Source organism: Acipenser ruthenus, chromosome 11 (assembly GCF_902713425.1).
Source record: "Acipenser ruthenus chromosome 11, fAciRut3.2 maternal haplotype, whole genome shotgun sequence".
NCBI classification, from domain to species: domain Eukaryota; kingdom Metazoa; phylum Chordata; class Actinopteri; order Acipenseriformes; family Acipenseridae; genus Acipenser; species Acipenser ruthenus.
In genome coordinates this window covers 7,763,295-7,785,227 of record NC_081199.1, presented here as the reverse complement: position 1 = coordinate 7,785,227, position 21,933 = coordinate 7,763,295, and the positions used below count along the sequence as shown (strand labels likewise).

The 21,933-nt window shown below is 41.9% G+C and overlaps 1 protein-coding gene across 4 annotated transcripts in view; it reads right to left on the bottom strand.

Annotated features, from left to right (window-relative positions):
* Nucleotides 1-20,022, bottom strand: part of LOC117973373 (SH2B adapter protein 3-like) — a 71,820-nt gene extending 51,798 nt beyond the window's left edge. For 2 of the 4 annotated variants that reach the window (XM_059033223.1, XM_059033226.1), the window contains exons 1-2: nt 19,691-20,022; nt 8,562-9,488 (exon numbers count right to left, since the gene is read on the bottom strand). In XM_059033223.1, coding sequence (XP_058889206.1) covers nt 8,562-9,461 — 900 coding nt within the window. In that variant the 5' untranslated portion in view covers nt 9,462-9,488; nt 19,691-20,022. Of the gene's footprint in view, nt 1-8,561; nt 9,489-10,541; nt 10,608-18,948; nt 19,232-19,690 lie in introns of those variants that run through there. The other 2 variants (XM_059033225.1, XM_059033224.1) reach the window with 2 other exon arrangements.
* Nucleotides 20,023-21,933: the final 1,911 nt, after the last annotated feature.

Below are 21,933 nucleotides of genomic sequence, written 5' to 3'. Positions count from 1 at the left end.
TACTGAACAACAATGACAGTATTATTAGCTTTGCTACTTTTACATGTTGTCTCTATTCTTTTTATTCTTCACCACAGAGTAAATGCATGTATTGCGCACTGCAAATCTGGAATTCCAAGCTCTGCTCTTGTGGTTCATCATGTCCCCAGAACCCCTCAATAGATATCACACCTTTATCATGTACAGTGTACATTGCTTCTTATGTAATTCAGGAGCAGTACCAATTACTGCAACAGGTCACTTGCTACTGGTCTCACTGACATCTAATAACTTTACAGAAACACTACCCTGGATAAATCCAATGCTGGATAAGTTAGCTGGTATGGAGTTATTCTGTATAAAGGTCTGCAGTGTTGAAGAGTTTATTAAACATTGAATTTCCATCATAAGCATTATTTGTAGGCACTATTTTAAAGTGTGACCATTAATCTCTCCAAAAGGGGGTCACTGCACTAGCCTGTTGCCTTTTGAAGCATGTGATCGAATCAGGCCTGCTGTTCTTTGTGGAAAGTATTATCAAATAACACATATCTGATTTGATTACTTACTCTAAGATTACATTTTATTCATGGCTCCGCTTTCCTTTTTACAGCTTTTAAAAAGTACCAAACAACACAAACTCTCACAACTGTGCAATTATTTAAACGTTATCTGGAAGGTTATGGGGAAATCCTTGAATGAGGACGAGGTGTCCAAGACTATCTGAGCTCTGCTGCTTGTTCTGTTCTGAATTACCTTTCCTTTTAAGGCACCCTCCTGCTTTCAGTGCCAAAGGGCCGCGACTCACCACTGCCAAGATTCCAATCTTACAACAGGGGATGACAGCAGTAATTTGTGTACTTCTCTGTAATAACCATGCCCAAAAAAAAAGCAAAGAAATACTTATTACCTGTTGCTCTCACAACCTGTGCAGACGCAGTTTGTATTAAACTTTCAGCTGCAGCGCATAGTCTAAATTAAGATAACTGCTGATTTGAATGAATTGTACATCAATCACAGGACTAATGTTCAGAACTTCACTCAAAACTGCAGACTCCCTCAGTTGTCTAGGAAAGAGAACTCCCCTCCAAACACCAAGCCAGGAAGCTAATATAATATATATTGATTTTTAGTTATTGCTCATATAGTATAAGAAACAGAAATGATTTTATTACTTTTCCAAGTGTTACTTAAAGTACTTAGTGCTGAAAGAGAATCAGATTAAAAACCCACACTTTACAAAAAAGTTTTATGTGTAATTTAAAAATATACTGTAATATTCATCTTTGCTATAGCGTGTCACTATAGAGTAAATGTGACACTGCAAACCTGCAAATGGCCTCACTGCATTTGGAATTACTGAAGGCAAAAAGGTAGAAAATAAATCCACAACATAAAGCATGATCCTGGAGTTCAAAGACTAATATGCAGACCTGCATATTTGTGTACCTCTTGGATCCTCTCATAGAGAAAGCAGAGTGGTCATTAATGCCCCACCAGTAGATGCCCTATAAGGCTAACAGTACTTTAGAATCTTTAAACTATAAAGTGCAACTTTATGAAGACAACTAGTTCATGGTATGCCTGCCAAAAGAGACATCCAAGCCAGGTTCACCTGCATACAATTCCATTCCTTCCCATGAAGCCATGTCATCAGGGTTCCTTTACAAACAAGACAACTCATGCCAAGTGAGCCTCGCCAGAATGAACTGAAAATGAGTCACCTCATTCCCATAACAGATAGGGGAGGCAGACTACAGAAAAAGAAACACAGAAAGAGACACAGTGTGTGCGCAGGAACTCGGTGAGGATTGTGTTTCAGAGAGAGAGCGCGATCGAGTGTTCGCAGGAACTCAGCGAGGATTGTGTTTCAGAGAAAGAGAGAGCGCAATAGAGTGTGCGCAGGAACTCAGCGAGGATTGTGTTTCAGAGAAAGAGAGAGCGCGATCGAGTGTTCGCAGGAACTCAGCGAGGATTGTGTTTCAGGAAAAGAGAGAGCGCGATCGAGTGTTCGCAGGAACTCAGCGAGGATTGTGTTTCAGAGAAAGAGAGAGCGCAATAGAGTGTGCGCAGGAACTCAGCGAGGATTGTGTTTCAGAGAAAGAGAGACCGCGATCGAGTGTTCGCAGGAACTCAGCGAGGATTGTGTTTCAGGAAAAGAGAGAACGCGATCGAGTGTTCGCAGGAACTCAGCGAGGATTGTGTTTCTGAGAAAGAGAGAGCGCAATAGAGTGTGCGCAGGAACTCAGCGAGGATTGTGTTTCAGAGAAAGAGAGAGCGCAATAGAGTGTGCGCAGGAACTCAGCGAGGATTGTGTTTCAGAGAAAGAGAGAGCGCGATCGAGTGTTCGCAGGAACTCAGCGAGGATTGTGTTTCAGGAAAAGAGAGAGCGCGATCGAGTGTTCGCAGGAACTCAGCGAGGATTGTGTTTCAGAGAAAGAGAGAGCGCAATAGAGTGTGCACAGGAACTCAGCGAGGATTGTGTTTCAGAGAAAGAGAGACCGCGATCGAGTGTTCGCAGGAACTCAGCGAGGATTGTGTTTCAGGAAAAGAGAGAATGCGATCGAGTGTTCGCAGGAACTCAGCGAGGATTGTGTTTCTGAGAAAGAGAGAGCGCAATAGAGTGTGCGCAGGAACTCAGCGAGGATTGTGTTTCAGGAAAAGAGAGAGCGCAATAGAGTGTGCGCAGGAACTCAGCGAGGATTGTGTTTCTGAGAAAGAGAGAGCGCGATCGAGTGTTCGCAGGAACTCAGCGAGGATTGTGTTTCTGAGAAAGAGAGAGCGCGATCGAGTGTTCGGAGGAACTCAGCGAGGATTGTGTTTCAGGAAAAGAGAGAGCGCAATAGAGTGTGCGCAGGAACTCAGCGAGGATTGTGTTTCTGAGAAAGAGAGAGCGCGATCGAGTGTTCGCAGGAACTCAGCGAGGATTGTGTTTCAGAGAAAGAGAGAGCGCAATAGAGTGTTTGCAGGAACTCCGCGAGGATTGTGTTTCTGAGAAAGAGAGAGCGCAATAGAGTGTGCGCAGGAACTCAGCGAGGATTGTGTTTCAGAGAGAGAGCGCGATTGAGTGTGCGCAGGAACTCAGCGAGGATTGTGTTTCAGGAAAAGAGAGAGCGCGATCGAGTGTTCGCAGGAACTCAGCGAGAATTGTGTTTCAGGAAAAGAGAGAGCGCAATAGAGTGTGCGCAGGAACTCAGCGAGGATTGTGTTTCAGAGAAAGAGAGAGAGCGATCGAGTGTTCGCAGGAACTCAGCGAGGATTGTGTTTCTGAGAAAGAAAGAGAGAGCGCAATAGAGTGTGCGCAAGAACTCAGCGAGGATTGTGTTTCAGAGAAAGAGAGAGCGCGATCGAGTGTTCGCAGGAACTCAGCGAGGATTGTGTTTCAGAGAAAGAGAGAGAGCGATCGAGTGTTCGCAGGAACTCAGCGAGGATTGTGTTTCAGAGAAAGAGAGAGCGTGATCGAGTGTGCGCAGGAACTCAGCGAGGATTGTGTTTCAGGAAAAGAGAGAGCGCGATCGAGTGTTCGCAGGAACTCAGCGAGGATTGTGTTTCAGGAAAAGAGAGAGCGCAATAGAGTGTGCGCAGGAACTCAGCGAGGATTGTGTTTCAGAGAAAGAGAGAGAGCGATCGAGTGTTCGCAGGAACTCAGCGAGGATTGTGTTTCTGAGAAAGAGAGAGCGCAATAGAGTGTGCGCAGGAACTCAGCGAGGATTGTGTTTCTGAGAAAGAGAGAGCGCGATAGAGTGTGCGCAGGAACTCAGCGAGGATTGTGTTTCTGAGAAAGAGAGAGCGAGATCGAGTGTGCGCAGGAACAGCGAGGATTGTGTTTCTGAGAAAGAGAGAGCGCGATCGAGTGTGCGCAGGAACAGCGAGGATTGTGTTTCTCGACCAGTCGAAAGAACAGGCAGGAAGCTGAGGGTTCTCGCGTCCAGCAGAGGACAGATAAGAGCCGTCGAGACAATGACTCGTCAGAGCAGAGTAAACAGCTTTCTGGAGCAGAACCTGGAGTAGTGGATTTAAGTTGGGTGGTTTTCTAAATGTCTATTTGCTTGGTGCCAGAGATTATGATAATGGTATTTAAATCTAAGAACCTAATAAAATGGATACCTACATAAATGGGAAAAACATGGGTTTTTGATGTCTGAATATTCAACTTTTTTTTTTTTTAAATATACTGTATTTGAATGTTCATCATTTTAATTAGCTGGAAAACTAAAAGTAAAATTAAAAAAATAAAATTACAACCTAAAAAAATAAAAATAAAAAGGATTTCCCCGGGGGTACTGTACAATACATCTGGTCCTTCCATAGACAGCCAGCCATCCTGCATGCTAGCATCCTCCCCTGGAAACAACTTCCTGGCAAGCAAGCCTACTCCAGTGCTCTGTTCAATTTCAAACATGAACATGCCTTCCACTCACACAGTCCTTTCAGCTCCCTGCTGGACGACCCACCTACATGCCTTGGGTCTTGAGCAAAGTTCAAGTCAGTTCCTTGTGTGCAGTTCTCTGCATCGCTGCTCTCTGACATGAATACATCTGCTAGACCACCGAAGCTGCTCCTCCAGTCTAAACAAGCAGCACTAAATTAAATGCATTTCTTGCACTGGGCAGCCTCACTCTATACCATATATGGCACTGTACAGCTATGGCAAAAAGTTTGGCATCACCTTATAGAATTAACAAATTTTGCTTCATAAAGTCGAATGAAACCAGCACCACAGCTGTACAAGAAGAAACTTTACTGGTCATTGTTACTCAGCACAGCAAAACAATTTTACTTAGAGGATACCATGCTTTTTAGGTTTAGTTTTTTTTTTTTTTTATTTGCTGCGCAGGTGGAGCTCAGTGTGCAATTTTCACACCTGGCTCAAATGGTAAAAGGGTATTTAAAGCCACACGTATATATCAGGGTTCTTTTATTCTCTGCCCCACTGCTTGTCAAAAGTCTAACTTCCACTGCGTGTCGGTGGTAAAGTCGGAGCTGAGTAAAGGAAGCCTGTTTCCCTGCATTGTGTAACAGCACGCTGGCTTCTATTGGCTCCCTTTCCTCTGCCTCCTCTCCGCACTGCGCACATGCACACTGTTACAGCATGCTGATCAAGGGAGGCGGGGGGGGGGGGGGGGGGGGGGGGCGTCCGAGAGGGTTTTATCTCCTTCAGAAAACACAGCGCTCCGCATCCCTCTGATAACAGTCTGCAGCACATGCCCAAATATAGGCCTGGGAAAGCTCTTACGATACAGAAATAAAAGCGAATCAGCCAACACTCGTCTGGTCAGCTCTGCATGCTACCCGTAAGCCAGGCTGTAATCGCCAGCTTTGTTTAAAAAGGGAGAGATGAAAGATACTTGCATCAGCCAACACCTTTTACTGATTCAGTGCAACCAGAGAGCTGCAAGTTCTGGGCTATCCGGCAACTGGGTCTGCTAATGACTCCTAACAGGAGCAGAAACAAGAGCTTCGGGCAGGAGAAGATCCTGTGTAGTGTACAGTACGGTGCTGTACAGCAATCAATGACAACTATGAAATAGTATATCTGTGAAATGTTACACCACGATGTGTGGGAGGAAGAATCAACACAGTACAGCAGCTGACCAGCTTCAAAGACAACATTTGGTCACAACCCAGTGAAATTTCCATGCATACAAAACTCTGCACCGAATTGTTCTTTCCGTCATTATTATACAATAGCTTATTATCTTTGTGTTTGCATATTTTTGTATCTATTCACAAACGTCCATTGTTTCAATCACTCAATATTTGTTAGTTTTAGTTTCAAAACCACAATTGAATTGTACCTGCAGGGCGATGGAAGCTTTCCACAACATGTGATGTTTGGTCTTGTCAAATGAATGCTACTGAACAAAATGATACAAATTGTCCTAAACCTTCCCACATAAAATATATATCACTAGCGAGCAGTTTGGAGCTCTCTTGGCTTGCTGTTGTAAAGCGCCCTGGGATGTTTACACATGAAGGTCTCTATATAAGTGAAATTGGTATGGTATGGTATAGTATTGATACCAAAATAAAGCCCCAACAAATCGCCAAAGACTTCCTGGGGGTGTAACCAGTCTGCTAAACATTGGCAACTACAGTACTGTGTGGTTTATGCATGTCTAAGTGAATAAGTCTGTGTTTGTGACAGTGTGATTGTGTGTGTGTGTGTGTATGTGTGCATGTTTCAATGAATCTAGCAGAGTCTACATTTAGCCTACCTCTTTTCTTTCATAGTTATAAGAAATAGCTCGCAGGGTGAATAGGCTTTGTTGGTCATTAGCTTATCTCCAGGAAATCAGACAAAACGTACTGAAAAGATTAGAGAAAAGAAAGCAGCAAGAAAGCATATCCAAGATCCAAGAGCTCTACTTGATCCTCTATACCTAGATCATAGCCTCATACTGTATTCCACACCCGGACCAGGGGAGAGTAAACAAGCTTCCACTGAGTCCAGGCATCTCTCTGAGGCCTGGTATGAACACTAGAACGACCCAGGCGGTCATTTGGACCGTTTTTTTAAATTGGGGCATGTGTGTTTAAGATACAGAGCTGCGCTTTCCTGACTTTTCCTAATTATATGTACCAATTACCCTGACAAAGAAAGAATCGCGCAGCTGCAAAAATTAGGGAGATAAAATACTGTCATACCTATTCCGACCAGGAGCTGTCAAAGTGACCGCTACATATAAAACATATTATAACAATGAAATGCTGCGGTATTATTTGTATTTATCAGTTGGGACTTGATTGAAGTTTGATTATATCAGTCTGCATTTCTCAAGTGAGAGGTCTTCTGACATTTCTATGGTTTTAATGAGCATCCTGATAGCCAATCAATCAGCCTTGACAGCTCACGGCGCCCGGCTGTCTATTGATTATATCAGTCTGCATTCCTCCAGTGTCGTGGAAGATGCATGACAGCAAAGCAGTGTTTTGAATTACTGCAAACTTTACCAAAAAAACATTCTGATGCAGCAGCAGTGACAGTGTGGAGGATGCTAGCGAAGTGCCAGGACCAAGTGCGCGAAGAGGGCGCAGGAGATCCCGTGGGATGCCAGCCACTTCACCTGCATCAGCCCCTGCACCTGATCCAGCTGCTACTTCACCTGAGGCAGCCACTTCTCCAGCGGACGCGCCAGCACCACATGGCACTCAAGAGGCTGGTAATGATGGCACTGTTTGGAACACTATAAATCCTGGTGTTGAAGCTGCAGGTAGAAGGGGTGAACATAATATTTTGAGGGAAGTTCCAGGGCCCACGGCATATGCAAAACACAACATTGATGAGAGCACATTGAGTTCTTTTCACCTATTGAACATGGATACGCCTCACCACATACAATACTGCACTGAAGCAGATCCCACCGACAACTACAAGATGATCCCTGGTCAACGTCCTTGGAGGAATTAGAAGCTTTCATTGCACTAGTATATGCCCGTGAAGCATTTGGTGCCAGAAGCCTGAGTTACTGCTGCCAGCTGTGCCAAATGCGCAAAGACAGTCTGTCGTAAGTGCACTGCATATTTTGAAAAGAACAGGATCTGTGTGATTTGTGTCACCACTTAGACTTTGTAAACGATTGTAAATGACACCCATCTGTTTAAATGTTTATTTATTCATGTCATTTCGATTATAGTAGGTTTGTGTATAAACGCATAGATCGGTTGAATATAAGCGCTTTGTTATGTAGGCAATATAAACCCATTTATTTTAAAAAACATTTTAAATCATTTCAGTTGTGCAGTTTTGTATGTACATGATATACCTGTATATACACAAACTGATTTTCAAATATTTGTTTATTTCACTTTTTTAGATTTTTTGGAGGTTGCACTTTATGTAATATGTCTGTATATAAACACATTTCTGTTCAAAGGTCCATTTATTTACAATGTTTCGTTTGTGTAGATGCTTTATATGACGTTCCTGAATAAAACTACGACTTACATTCAATTGTTTGTCCTTTCATTGTAATATTTCTGTTGTTTTTAATACGCCGGTCAAATTGACTGGTCATGGTTGTTGTAGGTAGGCCTATAAACACGGTCGTTCTAGTGTTAAAGCAAAGCTAAAAAAGACCCTTTGTTTGCATAGCAACCATGATCATTATCAAAAACATCCTCAAAGAAATATACAAACAAAGGGTCTTAATACCTCCAGATTATTTTACAAACACATTTCACAGCATCCCTTTAGACCAAACAAGCGCAGGGCTGTGTTTAAAATTGCGTAGAGATCCAGATAAAGCAATATCAGAGCAAAATGAACAGATCTGATTGCTTTGAGCGATCACAGGACAGAGCTATCCCAGTAAAAACATTCCATGGAACACCAGCACTCTAGACAGCTCTATGATAATGATCTTTCAACACATTGCTTCAAGCTACAAATAAATCAAGACGATATCCATCAATCACGACTGCGGCCCAGTTCTACTGGATTCCCCACTTGGATAAACGTTTAAGATGAAAAAAAGACATCTGATCAAACTTTTCTTTTTCTTCCGTTAACCACTATCTGCCAAGCCAACGTCTCAACACAATGAGAATGCAGTAAGAATGCAAGACCTCTGCTAGCTTACCTTTGGAGGGTCAAAGATCTCTAGCTGGTACCCCTCACTTTCCGTCCCGCCAGCCTTTCGCACAAGCAGCCTGCAGCACTTCCAGCGGGGCTGGGTATCCGAGCTGGCGTCGTCCACCATGAGGTACTTTAGCTGGGCCTCCTTCACGCTCTCGCGGCTCTCCTCCCCTCTAGAAACAGTCTGTGGACGCCACTTATTGGCCCATCTGTCAAACCAGCGCTGCCCGACAGCGGTCGTGGCTGTAACCTGTTCCGTTGTGCCCGAGGCCCCCCTGTCTTTCACGTCGCTCGACCCAGTGGCTATAAGAGACTCGGTCGTTTTCCTTCGGAAGATTCCCCGCATGCTCCGTCGCAAACTGGTAATGGAAAAGTGTGTGGTGTTTGCGTCTGCGGAGGCGGAACTTGGGGCCCGGTCAGGCCCGGAAAAAGCAGCGTCAGAAACCTCCTCGGAGCTCTTAGTCAGCAGGAGGGTAGGGTGATTAGTGTCAGTAGAGGAGGAGGCCCTACTCTCCCGTTTATCCTGGTCCCGGGGAACAGCTGGCTGGTCCGGTTTGGGCGTCACCACCGCCATCAACAACTGCGGGCCATCGGAGAAGCGCCTGCCTGCTTCTCGGTAGTCCTGCGCCCCCGTGAAAGGCACGATTCTATAGCGCCCCGTCATGGCCAGGCCACCCTCTCCCATCTCATTGCGGAAATACTGCTGGAAGAGGTCAATGAACTGCAGCGATAAGTTTTCAACCGCCAGGGCATCTTGTTGAGGATACTCGTTGACGAAGAGACGGTACTGCTTGGCCAGTTCCCGGGCCGTGGCGATGGCATGTAGCTCACAGAACTCCTTCCAGCCCCTGGGCTGACTGGCGGAAGTGGAAGTAGTCCCTTGGTGGCTACTGTTGCCATTCATTGCAGTAACCAGCACAGCTGTGGAATACTAGATAGGAGGGGAGGGAAAAAAAAGGGATCAGCTGTATTGGGTAGTCACATTGAGAGATGCTACTGATATCTTTCATTAGAACAATACTGAAGTCGGACACACTTTCAACACTGCACTGATCCTCTCATCGAGTGATAATGGAAACTATAATATTAATAATCTCTGTCTATGGGTTCCTGAACCACTGGACTGAACTATGCTGCAAATAACAAGTCACAAGGGTCTTGCACTTGCCGGTAATTAACCCAAGTCGTCCTTAATGAAGTTGTGGCTTTACATTTAGAACTAAGAAGCTAACCCTAGCCCACATTTGTCAACATTTACCTATCACTGCTCTAAATAGCCATGATCCAAGCCACCAGTTTACTACCACCTATAAGATGAGTCTTTGCTGAAGGTTTGCTGAATTTGCTTGAAATCTGAATGACATGTTTGAAGGTACTGCACGATTTATCGAATAATTGCGACTTTAATACATTATTGTAATCAATGTTTTATAATGGCTTGATTGAAAAAAGTCCACCCCTGTAGTAAAATAAAAATGGACTGTAATTGCCAATGAATTGTGTTCGTCTGCTGGTTCGATGTAACGGTGATGTTTATCTGGTTAAAGTAAGAAGCATGCATGTGGGGCTTGCAAATCAGCGATTGGGACAATATTGGTTTATAAAAAGAAAAGTTATGCTGAAATATGTTGAAATCACATGTGTCTTTGTTACTGGTACCAGTTCCACATCAGAGCAAAACAAAAAATGACTAAACTGACCTGACTTACAAAAATAGCATGTCAATAATTCCACTCCAAAATTCACACTTCCTGAATTCTCAGACACGTTTAGAGAAGAAAGAGGCGCTTTCTATATTATTATAGAAATGAAATTAGCAAAAAAAGCAAAATGGGTCTGAAGAAAAGGAAACAAATAAAATTGAGTAATACACTCCTCTCAGAAACAGCCCCTGTGACGGGAACCGAGCTAGCACACTTTAAAGGGCCATCAGCACCAATGTGTTGCAATGGTTTCATTTTCTGGTTTAAATGCACACTCATACCTTTGCTATATGGGTTTTGGGCACTTTGTTCCCATTTCTGCTTCTTTCACTGTTGCTACTGGAATTTCCCTGTGGTGAAAAAGGGTGGTTTGAGATCTCGAGAGCCAGTGTAGGGATCCTATGACTGACCAGACTGTATAGTTCGATGTTTGCAAGAACAATGTGGGACAGATTTTTTAACACAATGCATTACCTAATCTAATACACACAGAGGGTCTAACACTTAATCACCAAATGAAATAAAACCACAGTCAAACGGAGATCCAACCCACAAGTGGGTGGGTGTGTTCAAGCGTATTTCAGTCTCTTTGGTTCCATTTTGCTCCCTTTACTGCAGCACCCCATCAAAACTTCCAGTACTTCTTCTCAGAATCCCTTCTTTGTGCTCTGTTAGTGCTCTGGGGATTCATACCTAGAATACTGTGCTCCAACCCCTATTCATAAGCTGTCACTCTGCAGCTGCTAATGAAAAAGCAGGAGCCTGACAGCCACTTCTTTCATTATTATTGTTTAGACTTGCTGTCGTCACATTCGCAATGCTGTTCTTTGTGCTTCTTTTGCCTCTAACACTCCCAGTCCTGGAACCCTGAACAGATGGTTAAAGATGAAACTAAAAGAAATCAGAAAGCCACTGTGTGCAGTGTTGGGCTAAGGGCCATTTCATGCACTTAGCTCAGGTTTCAGTCTTTATACTATTCTGTCCTTACTGTCCACACAGAAGAGCAGCTGAATCGCTGGAATTATTTGTGTGCAGTATACACAGTGTAATCCGCAATCTCTCCAAAGCTTTCGAAATCCAATTTGGGGGAGTGCTGGGGGTGGAAAAAAGAATCCACCGTACCCTATGTTAAGATTCTAAGATAAGTGGGGTTCAGCAGTTACAAAACTGAAAACCTCAAGAAAAATCAGAATTCCACAAAGCAGCAGTAATAGCCGGCAGTGATTTTGTATCTGTGATGCAACAAACTAAAACACCTGTACATCTCCAGTTTCAGCTAATAGAGAAAATGGAGAAAAAACAGGCAGAAGTTATTTTTACATTTGAATAACTCCAAGTATTGCTTATTACAGTTGTACTCTTAGTATGTTACTTAAATTTACTAGCAAATGTGTTCCAAACTGCACTGAAAGGAGCATTTCCTTAAAGTATGTTATACATTTGTTGAGGTGAGGTGGGGTCACAGGGAACCTTTTGTGTATCTTGAAGAATTTAGTGAACCCGTCAAGCTACAAGGCCAGAGCCGCCCCTGTTAATCACTAATTGATTGATTGTGTTCACTGTTAAATAAAACCAAAATCCTACATGTTATATTCTACTTTTTTGTGTGTGTTTTGCTCGACAGGCAGGGGGCAAGTAGATTTTTAAGAAGGACAAGTAGATGTTTCTAGAATTTTGTCCCTTGGACATCAAGTTTATTTCAAAAACTGCACACCCCTGATGGTACAAGCACCCTGTAATGACCTGCTGTTATTTAACAACAGACAGCAGCAGCACCCATTTATCTCATAGGAGTTCAATCACTAAAAGACAAGAATACTGCAGTCATCTCCAGCTAAGAGAACACCACTCGAGAAGCAAGCAAAGTGTTCTCTTAGCTAAAGTGTTCTCGAAGACGGAGTTCACCTCCAGACACAATATGAATCAATACATAAATAAATATGTATTACTTGTCATGATAAACTATAATAATAAAGTAACAGACAAACTAACGTTAATAAACTAACTGTCAAACTAAATTAATACAGAACCCTACACATGTTAAAAAAATACAGCAGCAGCTCTAGATGAATTATGAATACATGTACAGGAGCAATATTCAAGACACACACAAAATTATTTAACAGTGAAGTAATTCACCAGAACGGGAAATGCCAAATTGCTCAGCGACTTGGGTCTGATTCAGGTTTTTTTCAAGAGCTCGAACAATTTCCAGCTTTTTGTAGCAAGAGAAACAGCGGCACATTTCAGCGTTTGTTTACATGCCATTTTGTAGCGATGAGGAGCACTCGAGGAAAACAGAATACAAAACAAGACAATGATAAATAACGGAGGTTCAGGAAAGACTGAATAAACCAATCAGTGCTCCTCAAGACACTCTCGCAATGACGTGTCAATTTTGAAAAGTTTGGTTAGAGGCGTCTGCTAAGAAATAAATAATAATAATAAAAAGATTGAATAAACCATTTGAATTTAAGTTTGCTAATGATGAGTTATCAGGTTACAAAACAGTCCTGTATCAGTTGTGAACAAATCGCCAGCAGTGCCGAAAAGGTGTTCTTTAAAGCGAAGTTCCTGTTCCTTTAGGCGGAGCGTTTACAATGGGAAAAATCAGTCTCACCACAAGGGTGTTCTCTTAGGTGAAGTGTTCTCTTATGAGGTGTTCCTATACGCGGAGACAACTGTATTTCGATAAAGTGCTGCTGATTTTTTAAAATTGTAATTAGTTATCCTCATACAACTGGATGTATTTAGTCTATAGAGGAGTTTTTATTTTTTAAATACTATATTCTAAAACAAAAAAGTGTAATTGTACAACATTAAAATGCAATAAAAATGAAGCATATCATGTATGCACATTGATAATGGACTACCCTTTTCTAAACGTGTGTTCCCAAAGTCCACATGGCGTGGTGCATTTATACTTATTTTCAAAATTGGACAATGTTATGAAGTTTATATATTCTGATACTGTTTTTATTTATTTATTATTCGTATATTAATATATTATTGGGCCTACTACCAAAGTATCTGATTTGTCTTTCTTTTTTTAATATGTAAATATACAGAAAACAAAAACAGGTGCTGCAGTGTGAACGTGCTCCTCCCACTCCCCTCTCAGCTGCAGTGTGAACGTGCTCCTCCCACCCCTCTCAGCTGCAGTGTGAACGTGCTCCTCCCACCCCCCTCTCAGCTGCAGTGTGAACGTGCTCCTCCCACCCCCCTCTCAGCTGCAGTGTGAACGTGCTCCTCCCACTCCCCTTTCAGCTGCAGTGTGAACGTGCTCCTCCCACCCCTCTCAGCTACAGTGTGAACGTGCTCCTCCCACTCCCCTCTCAGCTGCAGTGTGAATGTGCTCCTCCCACCCCCCTCTCAGCTGCAGTGTGAACGTGCTCCTCCCACCCCTCTCAGCTACAGTGTGAACGTGCTCCTCCCACTCCCCTCTCAGCTGCAGTGTGAACGTGCTCCTCCCACTCCCCTCTCAGCTGCAGTGTGAACGTGCTCCTCCCACCCCCCTCTCAGCTGCAGTGTGAACGTGCTCCTCCCACTCCCCTCTCAGCTGCAGTGTGAATGTGCTCCTCCCACCCCCCTCTCAGCTGCAGTGTGAACGTGCTCCTCCCACCCCTCTCAGCTACAGTGTGAACGTGCTCCTCCCACCCCTCTCAGCTACAGTGTGAACGTGCTCCTCCCACCCCCCTCTCAGCTGCAGTGTGAACGTGCTCCTCCCATCCCCCTCTCAGCTGCAGTGTGAACGTGCTCCTCCCACCCCTCTCAGCTACAGTGTGAACGTGCTCCTCCCACCCCTCTCAGCTACAGTGTGAACGTGCTCCTCCCACCCCCCTCTCAGCTGCAGTGTGAACGTGCTCCTCCCACCCCCCTCTCAGCTGCAGTGTGAACGTGCTCCTCCCATCCCCCTCTCAGCTGCAGTGTGAACGTGCTCCTCCCACCCCTCTCAGCTACAGTGTGAACGTGCTCCTCCCACCCCCCTCTCAGCTGCAGTGTGAACGTGCTCCTCCCATCCCCCTCTCAGCTGCAGTGTGAACGTGCTCCTCCCACCCCTCTCAGCTACAGTGTGAACGTGCTCCTCCCACTCCCCTCTCAGCTGCAGTGTGAACGTGCTCCTCCCATCCCCCTCTCAGCTGCAGTGTGAACGTGCTCCTCCCACTCCCCTCTCAGCTGCAGTGTGAACGTGCTCCTCCCACCCCCCTCTCAGGCCCCTGGGTTCATGCTTCTATCAGTGTTGCCAGCCTGTGGATGACTCAGCATCCTTGCGCACAGAGTTCACTTCCTGCCTCAGACAGCAGAGCCCTTGGGCTCAGGGAATCTCTCTCCGCATGGCGATGGCGTGGGATTACAGTGTCACAGTCCATCAAGGCTGCCAGCGCACAGCACACTACTTACAGAGCCGTCCTTATCTCTACTTACAGGGCTGCCCTTATCACTACTTGGCAGCGTGTGGGAAGGGAATGCTTTTTTTATTATTATTTTTTTGACAGAGGTCAAAATCTCAAACTGGAAATCATTTCAATAAATATGACACAGAATGCACAGTATGTTTTACCATACATGCACACAGTCACGCCCACAGTGGAAGTGAAATGTGTATATGTAGCACACACTTTTGCATAAATGGTCCCTCCCGTGCTTGCCCTGCATATCCCAGACCTATATTCTGTAATATATAAAAGCTGCACCTCCCTGTGGAAGTCAGTTCCTGACAGGATTCATAGCTGGTGCTTTACTGACAGGCCCAATCCATTTTGATGTTTCACAGGAAACAAAAATGGATGTCAGCTATTCTGGAGAACAGACATCCCTGCAGAATTCCACCCCAACTTCCCCGAAGGAGGACAGGAATCCCTGAGGAATGGTCATGTGTCATTCAAGAAAATGTTTAACATCTTGGCTTCTCACATCAAGCCAGCACCTTCCCAGCTACCCATGGTTGTGTTCGAAAAGTTTTTATATGTAGCACAGCCCATGTAAATATTGTAGTGGAGATACTGGGGCCTACACTATCTCTGTTGCAAAATGAGATGTTTGTCATTGAAGACGCTAATGTGTAGAGTCTAATATTACATCACCTGATGGGGTTGTATATTCTCCCCAGAGGATACAGTGCAGGCCTATACAATATTTCCTAAATTGTTAGCCACTTCAAAGTCATTGCAGTCATCATGTCTTCCTTAAATACTACGTGTTCGGCAGAGATCACTACAGGGACTGTGCAATGCAGAGCAGAGACGCGAATGAACTAGCTTCTACAGGATCACATCCATCCCTCATCTGGTATCACAAATATTTATATATTGCTGCTATGCGGTCTCTGCCTGCGTTCTGAGCAATATAATGGCTTTCATTACTTTTTGAAAACGAATGAATATCCGAACGAATATTTAAATTATGATTGAATACCTGAACATGAAAATCCTGTGTTCGTCCCAGCACTATATATATATATATATGTATATATATATATATATATATATATATATATATATATATATATATATATATACACTGCTGAGCTGTTCATAATGAAGCAGCAACCCATTTTACACTAAAATCTGAAAAATGAAAAACAAAACTTGGTGTGAAGCGTTGTAGGTAGCACTTACCCAGAAATAATTCAAAAATTAAAATAAACCATTAAAACAATGCGCACCTAATTAACTGTCCTAATTAGATGAATCTCCTAATCTTCATTGAAACTGAATTAGAGCAGAATAATTACACAAATGTGTAAAAAGTAAGAGCCCTGACAGATTTCTCATTAGAAAGACATTGTTATAGTGGCGATGCAACTTCCAGTCAGCATGTATCAAAATCAAAAGCTGCCTAATTGCTCCAGACTGAACCACAGTGTAACCACTGCAGCCAGGGGTAACTGGCATAGTATCTAGCAGTCACTTTAATCAAGTGGCCACGGCACAAAACAAAAGTCTGCCTATAATCCCGAAAGCAAGACTTGTCTGTGGAGAGAAGGGAAATGATCTTTGTCCAATAAACTGTGCGTCATTCATTGTTGTCTGTACCGGATCCCAGTAGAGTTCCTTAAACACATTTCAACCACTCTGTATGACCTCCTCCCAATTCAGGTTGCTTTTTGTATACAGTCAGCAGTTTACTGCTATGGATAGCAATGCAATGTCACCCTCAATATTAAGGCCACTCCAGTTGTCAGTATTAAAGCTACAATCTGAAGTCTGTTTTAAGACCAACTTTCTGTAAAACAGTTTTTTTTTTTCTATTTTTTTTGGCAAACCATTTGAAAACTCGGATGGAACTTTTGATTTAGATACAAAAAGAGTTTTAGAAACTAAAACAGTTTGCTTACAAGAGAAATGCAATAAAGAGCACATAGAAATAGTTAAACTGTTCAATAAAGGGTTAAACAGGATGGCTATCCTAAGGCATTCACTTGTTACATCAAGGCTTATTCATATTAACATGATATATATGTAAGCAACATAATGCTAGGCATATTATGCTACCTCAGTCATTGTTGCTTTCATCTTACCCTACCATTAAATCTCATGCTTCCTGTTTCAGGTCAGCCCTTACTTTGTGCAAAAAAAAAAAAAAAAAGCCTTGTTTTTTCATGCAATTTGAAAGACAACCTCAATTTCGTATTTTACCTTAATAGTCTCAAGTGGAAATTAAAATTACAATCACCCAATCACGTTTTATTCCAAATTAAAATCGCCATTTTGAAAGGCAGGGTGCGCACCCAGTCATCTAAATTCATCATGCTTAGAAAAGGTGGCAGTTTTCAAAAACAATCACCTATAATTGAAAACGTGCTGCTTATAATTACAACAATTATTGTCCCAACCGTATACAGTATACTTACACACGCAAAAAATGCATAAGCCGCTAAATGTCATGTTTATTTAAAAAAAAAAAAAAAAAAAAAGTCATTCAAAATTGAACAAGAAAATACTGTGTGCTTTTGGAAATTACAGCAACTGCCATTAGTTTACAGATTGACCCAAAAATAAAACCCAAGTCAAACAGGCTATAACGAACTAGTCTAAATGTATAGGTATCTAACACGCTAAATAACTGTCAATGAACCATGTTTCATTATCAAAATAAAAGGATTTCAAAAGTGCATGCTTTTGAAACACAGTGAATTAAAAAACGCAGGCTCATGCTATTTCAGGACATGTGCACACCCTCAATACACTGAAATAGCATGGCATGATGCAATCATTTATTTCACACGCTAAACCATCTAGCAGGACTCTCACTGTACTGGGTCTACTGTCCTTCCTCAAGTCGAAAGCCTCATCGCAATTTTACAACTTTTTAATTAAGGTTGTACAATGGTCACAAGACGCAGGGTACATAACAGCAGTTTATTTGTACATAGATCAAAGTAAGCAGAGATGAATTCATGACATTGAAGGAGACCACAGCAAGCAGGCTGATGATAAATGTACACGCACACCTAGTTCTAATTCTAAGAAGTGTGCGCGGTTATATGTGACGTTTTTATGAAGTCATGTTTTGAAAACAAAACGGATGGAAATGCAGGAATATAAAATAGACGGTTCAGATCTATACCACTCACGTGTTTCTACAAAATGGATATTGATTCAGAATCAAACCAAGACACCTCGTCCTTACTTCCTGACTACCTTTCTCATTTCTTGTTTACTTTTTGTGCTCAGCACATTTCAGACAGAGAGTAGACAACATAAACGTGACATAAAAAATCATTTTTTAAATTTACAACATAAAAAAATATTGCGAATACAGTGATTCATATATGTTATAAAACACGAAAGTTACTTAAGAAACAGATTTACCATGTGCATTAAATCTTTGCTAAATAAATATCGATAAAATGCGGCGCAAGGAATAGGACTTCAATGTATTATAGAGAACAGATATATAGCAGAGGCTTGATTTCATTTTATAATACAAAGAAGCTGTACACTGTAGTACTGCATACAGTAGCCTACATTAGTAAGGCCTTGCTACTGTAAGTGTAGGCAATGCAAAACATTAAGTATTAAAACTAAACCAGATGGGAGCAAAACTAAGAAACTTTAACACCCAAATCTATAAGGTCAACTTCGACTTTCCAATTCCACGCACAGCACGAGTACAATAGATCGAAACTTCAGAATAAAATGCTGTAAATCGCTCTAAACCTGTGTCGTTTATACATTTTAACACCATGACAGTGCCTTAAACCTGCGAAACTTGTGAAATGTAGGTTTTTAAAAATCGGTGGTTTTAATGGAAAATTCAAATCATTTCCCGTACAGTATGTAGCCCACAACTTCATTAAAGGTGCTTTAAGTTCTGTGAATCACGCGGCAACAAATCGGGAACAAGTTAGTCAAATATAAACCCAAAGCTAAGCTGTGTCAAAATAAAATGCTGTAAACACGATCACTAGAAAACATGATCATAATAAAACAAATAATACAGCCGGTGAAATCTGTGTATGCTATTATTATTGATTATATATATATATATATATATATATATATATATATATATATATATATATATATATATATATATATATATATATATATATTATATTATATTATATTATATATATATATATATATATATATATATATATACACACACACACACACACACTCGCATCGTAAGGTAGTTTCATTACTCGTTTTTATTACCTAACAGTTATCAAAACGAACCTACCTGAACACAACATCTGTGAAGACAATTATCATATTTGAAGAGCCAGTTTAAAAAAATAAACAGAGAAACGGATATAATGATAATTGTCACGAACTAACAATCAGTCCTTTCCATACAAGTACTGAAAGAGTACAGGATACCCCTCCCTCCCTACGCAGCGATTCAATTCTGACTGCAGGAGACTCAACTTTTACTTTCTAATTCGCTGCCCGGCTCCAAATCCTTGGACAGACCGGCTATGGTCTGGTGTCACATAATCGTCGGGGAACTGGAAGAACGTTCAGCCTACATGGAAAAATCTAGTTTTTAAACTTCATGTCATGTCAATAGTGTGTACAAAACATACATAATGCAGAGACAAACACCTCAAAAAGGAGGACCAAAAGAAAATTCAAAAGGGAAGCGGGCCGGGGAGGCAACGGTTAATTTAGTTTTATTCACAGTCTTCAAACACATCATACCTGAAAAATAACGGGTATGCTACTAACTTGCTGTATATATTTGTGCATCTAACGTAACGTATTGACACACTAGACATACAACACAGCCATATAATATGCGTCTGCTTAACATTTATGTTTTCAAATCCACATTATCAAGCCGTATGTTGTCTTATTTGATGCAAAGTGTACTTGCTGTATAAAAAAGCGGCATATAACGTCGCTATTTTCCAAGTAACAGCTAATTAAGTCATGACGAAACCAAGTTACATTGCAAATACATCAATAATAATGACATTTACCTGCAAGAAAAGTCGCCTGTCTGTTTCAGTCCCATATTGGAGGCGTTTAAAAAAAAGTTTGCAAAAGTTCCAGGAAGGAAACTAAGGCGCGGAAAAAACGCTAATATCGCATCATTTCCGCCTACAAAAAAAAAAGTTTGACAGCTCAAGGTAAACTGAGCCGTAAAAATAAAGTACAAGAAGTATCCTCTTTTGTTTTGTTTTTCCAGGTGTACATATGGTGCTAACGAAGCCCTCCCTCTTTCTCAAAACGTCTAGAATTCTGCATTACTGAGACGTTTTTTCGACTTTAGGTACTTAACCCTCTGCACGCACACAGGAGAGACGCGCTCTCACACGCCCACAGCATGTTATGTAAATGTGGAAAACAAATGTTTGGAGAGTGTTAACGGAGGGAGGGTATTTATTTAATAAGAATATAAACCGTCTCAAAGCGACCCCTGTCTGCAAGATGCTGAAGCAACAAAAGAAAACTGAAATAGTGCTCAATTTAATAAGTTTGTTGCTGAATACAATTGAAAAGACCAATTTTGTAACAAAGTATGTGCGTTCTTCATTACAGTAAGAAAAGGGTTAGTCATTCATAAAGGAGACAAAGTCATTGACAACGTGTCAACTACCGTTGAATTTACTATGAGGCACTGTGAAAGTTTCTTACGTGATTTTCTTGTATTTCTTAGTCATTATAAGCTATTTAAGTTTCACAGTGATGCTGATATATATGCCGATGATAAGTTACAGCTAATTTATATTACAGTACATTATTGAAGTGTATGAGAAAATCCACGCATTTGAAAAATGTATTGTATTCAGATGCTTTGTAATAAAACTACTATAGCGATTAATAAAAAGTGGCGTTCTTAAAAAAACCCCAAAAAGTAAGCATACAGAAGGACGGACAAATCCTGCCATCTACAGCACATACTTTTGTGCAAATGGCCTGTCCCTCAAACGACTGATTGATTTGTTATGCAAAGTGGCGCCTCTCTATGACACATCTGATTCAATAACGATGGGTAAGACAGTACCTCTGCTAGACTTTGAAGCAGGGCTGATAGCAGGTGCTCAGTTGGCAGGTGCTTCCTTACCCAATACTTTATGCTTTTCAGGAACAGTCTGAAAATAGATGATTTTATTTCCATCTTGCTGCAGATTTCCATCTCAATTTCCACTGAAGGAACTGGAGGTGGTGATAATTGAGCAAAGCTCCCACATTACCTGGCTGTATTGGCGGGAACCCTATTGACAGTGTTATGACAGTAGTTTCTAGTATATACACCAGGGGTGTCCAATCACAGTCCTGGAGGGCCTTTCTACTTCAGGTTTAGCTAGTAAAATGATATAATTACCTTAATTCAGGGTCTGGATACCTAACACCCTTTAGAAATACATCTTTAAGGAGTCTTTTCAGAAGCAGGTTGAAAAAGGGCATTATTAGTAAGCCTGGTAAAGAATGTTCTCTGCAGAAACAGCAACAGAGAATTATTCAAATCCCACTCAGTAAGATATTAAACAGGTGCTTGTGCTTGCAGTATTATTATGCTTGTGTGTGGGGTGTGTGCACGTGCCTAACTGTGGTCATTGATTCATTCTGAGACATCAGAGAGAGGAGGAAGAGATAATTCAGCTTTCAAACTGTCTAAGTTCTCTACAGAGCTCACATCAGCAACTTGTTTAACCACATCTGATACAGGCCTGTGATACAATACAATTACTTGTGTATGTTTTCCTTTTGAATGCTGCATCACACTGTATTCTGAACCCCTAACTGAGGGGGGGGGGGGTTGAAATAGAAAGCATCCAGTTCTACTGTGGAACCCCTAATGGCTCTTAATTAGAATACTTTGATTTATAGAATGAACCCTCTGTTTTTATTAAAAAAATAAGGGTTCCATATAAAACACACAGGACCTCTGATCTACTGGATCAGGGGGTGTGGAAACAGTGTAAACTCTCCCTTGTGACCAGCTCATTTTATTTTTTTAAATAAAGTAGACACAATTATTTTACCCCAGAGTTCCTCCCCAAATCAGAATGTCCATTTATGTTCCCTCACGGTGGCACAGCTCAGGAGAACTGAAGGTTCAGTGGACGTCCTCCGATCCCACGAGCGAGCCAGTTTCCTCTGTCACACCCAGGAACTCGAGAGTGGATGTCAGCGAGCTACCAGCCTCTGGAAGACAAAGACCACCAGAGATCACTAGGTGCTTAAGCCAGAAGGGTCAACTGTAGGGTGATGAGGA